A 5,942-nucleotide genomic window follows, 5' to 3' on the forward strand; every position below is an offset into this window, starting at 1 on the left:
TAATTCCAACGGTTCCAAAGTCCAGATCTGCTCATTTCTAAAGTACAAATGGGTAAATTTTCCACCTTTATGCCATGAGATCCACCAAAAGGTCTAGATTCTTAAGTCTTAGATCCAAAAAGGCTGAAAATGACTAGGACTTAATCATGAAGCAATTAATCCCTTAAGCCACAAGCTCATTTGCTCCTGAAGAGCTTATAGCACCAAAACCATCCTAAAGATTGATGCTTTATAGACTTGCATGTCCAATGCAAGTCTTGGACTCAACTTAGGTCAAAATGGGTTTTATGACCCAAATCTTATGCATGGCAGAAACCAAACACCAAACTTCAGATCCAAACCATGAACTACTCCAAATGATCCAGGGATTCATAAAGTTGCAACCTTTATGAAATTTCTCCATTCCATTTAACAAGATCAAGAAGAAAATAGGACAAAATGTAAGATCTAGCACTCTATAATCAAAAATCTTGGAACTTGGGGACTTACAAGAGCCTAGAAGATGTATAATAAGATGGTGAGAAGAGTTGTTTGTTGAATTCAAGTCTAGAAGTCACCTCCTTCTTAAAATCCCCAAAAAAAATCAACACAAAAACCTTAGAGAGTAAAAATGGAGGTTAGGGTTTGCTTGGAGGTTGAAAGAGTGTGATGGAGGTTGACCGTGAGCAACCGTAACCATCACATTCCCTTAAATAAGGACCAAACCCCCGTATATTAGGGTTTCTCATTAAACAGCTGCCACACCATGGCCGAAGGCTGCTATGCCGTGGCGGCCATTTAAAATCCACGGGATAACGACCATCACCACGTCGTGGGTTGCCTTCACCACAATGTGGTACCGCCCAAAATCCAAAATACATTAATTTAAATATCTCCAAGAATCTGTATGTTACAAATGAGAAGGACGTATCGCCGGTATCTCCAAGATGTGATTCCCTCACCAGCAGGTCAAAGCTTGTGGGGTAATATGCAGGTTACTTAACTCGTTCAATCATTTAATCCCCTATACATTAATTACTTTTACTTCTTGTTTTAAGACTTGTATCAAAATAATTTTGTACGCTTTTAAATGAATTTGTATATTTTAATATTTTGTAAATTAGTTTTGTATAATTTTTATTAGTTTGTGTTTATTTTAAATTTAAAAATTGAGTGAGTTCAATGTGCTGGAAATATAAAATTCATATGTTTTGGTTCGGAAAAGATGAACAAAAAAATGAGAGAAAAACCGGTATGAAACTAATTTGATAGTAGATTAAATGAGTTGGAAAGGAAGCACTCTACACCCTTAAGTTTATTTATGACCAACATATTAAGAAACCTAAACAAATTAAATACACAAGTATAAAAAAATGAATGATTAATTTATTTATAGGCACTATCGCCCAGTACAAAGTAGAAGAAAAAATAGAAATAGAAAACAGAAAATAAGACATCTTGAGCACAAATTAATAGTAACATGCATATATATGAAAAACATTCAAGAGACATGATCAAGTAATATGTGAAAGTACTTATTTCTTACATGTAATTCCATTTCCTCCACCCGTACAGTCTAGCATGCCAAACTTCATTATTGGCGAGCCATGTTCATCCTTGATTTCATTTGGAGAGAACACGCAGAGGGCACAATCAGCCGCAAGGAGCGAACTAGTCTTGTACTTATCATCACCACCCACCACAGGCATTGCCACTCCTTGTTTTGCTGGATTTTCAAAATCAGGACGATAAGTTCTACCAAGAATCCCTTCAACTTTAGATGATAAACCAAAGAATCGAAACTGTACTTCCAAGTGAGCAAAGCTATCATTTGTTGGAATCTGATAATTATGTATCTTGCTGTCTTCTTCTGATACTGGAATCACATTAACAGATATCTCAGCATGATCTGGTATGGTGACAGTTACACTATTGCTTGTTGCAGTCCTTTCAACTTGTACATCGCCTTCTGGGGAATTCCACTCGGAGGAATGGCCTTCTGGAATGAACAATTCCTTCCCATCATATGATAACTTTAGGTGATCAACATCATCATCCCATTTTTGGGTCCTTGTCGCTTCAAGAGTGAAATTGTGATGGCCAAACTTCAATCCTAATGCTTGGATCCATGTATAGTCACGAGTTCTACCTTCAGGTCGAAGTCCAATAAAACGTGCGTTGATTTGGAGATCGGTATCAGATATCAAACTAAAATGCTCGTTGCTTTTTCCATGAAAATAGAATACAATTCCATCACCACCAATGAATCGTGGGTCGTAGCATGCAGCTCCAGGTCCATTGCAGTTTGGCTTACGTGCTATCAACATGTAGACAAATTAATGATTAATCAGTTGAACTACTAGATTTTTTTTTAATCGGTTAAACTATATATATTTTCATGCATGTATGTTTTTTCGATGGTATTTGCTCATTTTGTTCACGTATTTCACTTATAACTGCCCATAGATGAACAATATTAGAACAATAAAAATGATAAATGTTATAAATTTTGTAATTTTGATGGGGGGTTCTTTTTCTTACATTTACACACGGCCTCGCATTTGGGTGAATAACAATCAAGAAAACATGCTTTGTCTTTAGGGTTCTTTGGTTTAACCTTGGGGCATTCTACGGGGCACTTGATGCGCTTCATGAAACATCTGCTTTTTCGGCTTTTGCAAGTTAAAATCTCCTGAACGGGTTTCACAGGCTTTGGAGGTTTAACACGTTTTACCTTATTAGCAGATGCAGCTTCAGTCACCATCGACACAAACATTGCCTGTAAAAATAAAATTATCACTAGGGTCTTAACACCCAACATCGTCATCTTTTATTTTATATTTGTAATTGCAAAGGAAGATATGAAATGGCACAAGAGATAGATGAGATAGTTGATCCCCAAGCTCGTATATATGAGTAGTCTACATAGTGAGTTTGCAGCTAACTCTTAAAATAAATATTGAAGTGTTGCAAGTTGTGTTTGGCAAGTTTGGCGTTGAAATTTTCTGAAGTCAATAATGTTATATCACCAAATTTTAATTTCAACAGAAATGTTTGGGTTAAGTTTAGATGTCAAGCAAAAAGAATTATTAGAATCATTGATGAACTAATATATCGAATTCATTCGGGTTTCTTAGAGTTATAAGTGTTAAATGCAAACATAACATGGGACTTAACTCATTTGTATATCATAATATTTTATTTTAAATTTTTTTATTTCAAAATTATTCTATTATTTTTTATTAAGATATTATATTTTGAAAATTCAACTAAAATGTAGCTAGCATTATTAATATTGTTATAAATAGACAAATTTTAAAATATGCAATTTTGTAAGGTGAAGAAAGAAAAAAATATGTTGCTATTGATATGCAATTGATAAAATATATATGTAAATAAAAATTTAATACATAGAGTGATTTTTGCCGGTTATATATTTGGTTCATTTGATTATGATTCACACACTAAGATGCTTTTGTTGAAAATTGAGGAAATGACACAAATGTCTTGTAAACTTTTTACTCTAAACTAATTATGTATCTTTATAGTGGCATAAGGTTAGACGCAACCTTTTTTTTTTTTGTCCCTATAACCTATTATAGTAGGATTCAGTGGACACATAAGCTCTTTTCCATTTAAAAGTCAAAGTCACATTTTGACTTTCTCAATATCCTCCCCTGAATACTTCCCCAGCAGTTAATATCTTCCTAATTTTCACGCTAACCGACACTCTATTCTCTCTCTTTCTCTGTCTCTCTCTCTCTCTCTCTCTCTCTCTATATATATATATATATATATATATATATATATATATATATATATATATATAATATATCTATCTATCTATCTATCTATCTATCTCTCTCTCTCTCTATCTCTATCTCTATCTCTCTATGTATCTATCTATCTATCTATCTATCTATCTATCTTTCCCCCCCCCTCTCTCTCTCTCTCTCTCTCCGATACTTATTAAGATTCGATCGATCAAGTCAGTTTTAATTCAAGTTCGTCGACTTTAACTTTTAGCAAGAATCACAAGTTTTTATTGACACTGTGTATAGATTTTACAACACGGTTGCAATCAATTATGTATTATCAAATTAAATCATGCTCTTTTATTTCTAGTAGGGTTTTTCAGTTTCAAGGAAAATGTCGGAGAAGGAAGAGAAATGAGGTGATTGCAGTGCAGATGGCGATGAGTGGAAATATCTGATAGTGACTCCTAACCGTTTAATTTCCGAAGACTTTTATTTTGATGTCTAAAAAATTAGATGATCGTGAGGAATATACTGGAAAAGGTAACGATGGAAGTAGTCCCGAGGATAGAGATAGAGTTCAGAGTCGAAAAGTTAGTATTCCAGAATGAAGGGTTGCAATGCGTGATAATTCGGATACCAATGCTTCGAGTATCAGAGTTTCGGTTTCTTCTTTACGTGATACTGCTTGGCTTCTGATTCTTACAATACCTTTTGGTATTAGTCCCACTTCATTGCTTGGTTGTCCAGTTTTGCTCTCTAATTCTCAGGTAATGTAAAGTAATTCTCCATTTTAACCTGATTAAATCATGATTTTGATGTTTACTATTGTGTGATTTTCATATTCATAGGCATTGCCTACTACTAGATCCTTTCAATATCCTCCGTCTATGAATCAAGAAATTTTAGGCATGAAATCATATACAAAGGTTCGATGTGCAACCATTGCCGTCTAATGGAAATCGATATTGAGAAAGTCAAAATGTGATTTTGACTTTTAAATGGAAAAGAGATGATGTGTCCACTGAAACCTCCTATAGTATGTTAGAGGGACTAAAAAAACAGGTTGCTTCTAACCTTATGTCCTTATAAAGACACGAAATTAGTTTAGCGACTTAAAATGTCAATCCTAGAAAGTTCGTAGGACATTTGTGTCATTTCCCCGTTGAAAATTTATGGATATAATACACTTACGCCTAGTTTCTGAGTTTAACAAAAGAAAAGAAAATAAGAGAAAAGAAAGTCAGTAGAGAAAAGAAGAGAAAGGAAAGGAAAACAAAATCTTCTTTTGTGTTCTCAAGCTAGAGAGAAGTGGAAGGAAAATTAATCATTTTGTTTATTTTTTCCAAATCGGAAGGAAAGTTAAGAAAGAAAGTGATCATTCCATTTCTGTCTACTTCCTTCCACATCCTTACTTTAATGAAACTCAAGAACAACAATTTCTTTTAGTTTCTTCTCATTTCCTTTCCTTTCTCTCATTAAGTTGAACTCAGGAACAGGGTGTTAAGGTTGGAGGTAGTGGTAGCACTCCTATCACATTGACGCATAAGTTTTTTTATTGACACATAGTTTTTTTATTGTAACCTAAGCTTAACATCTTACATTGAAAACAGTAGGGAGTGGTATTGTGATTTTAAATTGTTTTTATTTAGAAAAAAAAAAGAAACGAAAAAAAGAAAGGAAAAAGCAACAATCAATAGTTTTTGTGGTCAAAAGGTGAACATCCAATCAAAGCAAAGCTCCTCACCCTCTCTCTCTCTCTCTCTCTCTCTCTATATATATATATATATATATATATATATATATATCTCTATCTCTATCTCTATCTATCTTTCTTTATCTATCTATCTATATATCTCTCCTTCTCTCTCTCTCTCTCTCTCTCTCTCTCTCTCTCTCTCTCTCTCCGATACTTATTAAGATTCGATCGATCAGGTGAGTTTTAATCCAAGTTCGTCGACTTTAACTTTTAGCAAGAATCACAAGTTTTTATTGACACTGTGTATGGATATAATAAACTTACGCCTAGTTTCCGAGTTTAACAAAAGAAAAGAAAATAAGAGAAAAGAAAGTCAGCAGAGAAAAGATGAGAAAGGAAAGGAAAACAAAATCTTATTTTGTGTTCTCGAGCTAGAGAGAAGTGGATGGAAAATTAATCATTTTGTTTATTTTTTTCAAATCGGAAGGAAAGTTAAGAAAGAAAGTGAT

General features: G+C 33.8%; 1 protein-coding gene across 1 annotated transcript; it reads right to left on the reverse strand.

Moving 5' to 3' along the window:
- Positions 1-1,345: 1,345 nt before the first annotated feature.
- LOC111892410 (uncharacterized) lies at positions 1,346-2,873 on the reverse strand. Its single transcript, XM_023888458.2, has 2 exons — positions 2,521-2,873; positions 1,346-2,296 (listed from the first exon to the last, which is right to left on the reverse strand). Exons 1-2 carry the CDS (start codon positions 2,804-2,806, stop codon positions 1,515-1,517), a joined length of 1,068 nt encoding a protein of 355 aa, XP_023744226.1. The 5' UTR covers positions 2,807-2,873; the 3' UTR covers positions 1,346-1,514.
- Positions 2,874-5,942: the final 3,069 nt, after the last annotated feature.

The sequence above is a fragment of the Lactuca sativa genome, chromosome 4 (assembly GCF_002870075.4).
Source record: "Lactuca sativa cultivar Salinas chromosome 4, Lsat_Salinas_v11, whole genome shotgun sequence".
In the NCBI taxonomy this organism is placed as follows: Eukaryota; Viridiplantae; Streptophyta; class Magnoliopsida; order Asterales; family Asteraceae; genus Lactuca; species Lactuca sativa.

Excerpts from the sequence above, each read along its gene's own strand:
- LOC111892410 (XM_023888458.2), bottom strand. The coding sequence starts at position 2,806 with ATGACGATGTTGGGTGTTAAGACCCTAGTGATAATTTTATTTTTACAG. Across the intron at positions 2,297-2,520 it reads ATGCGAGGCCGTGTGTAAAT|CACGTAAGCCAAACTGCAAT; the intron begins GTAAGAAAAAGA and ends ACATGTTGATAG.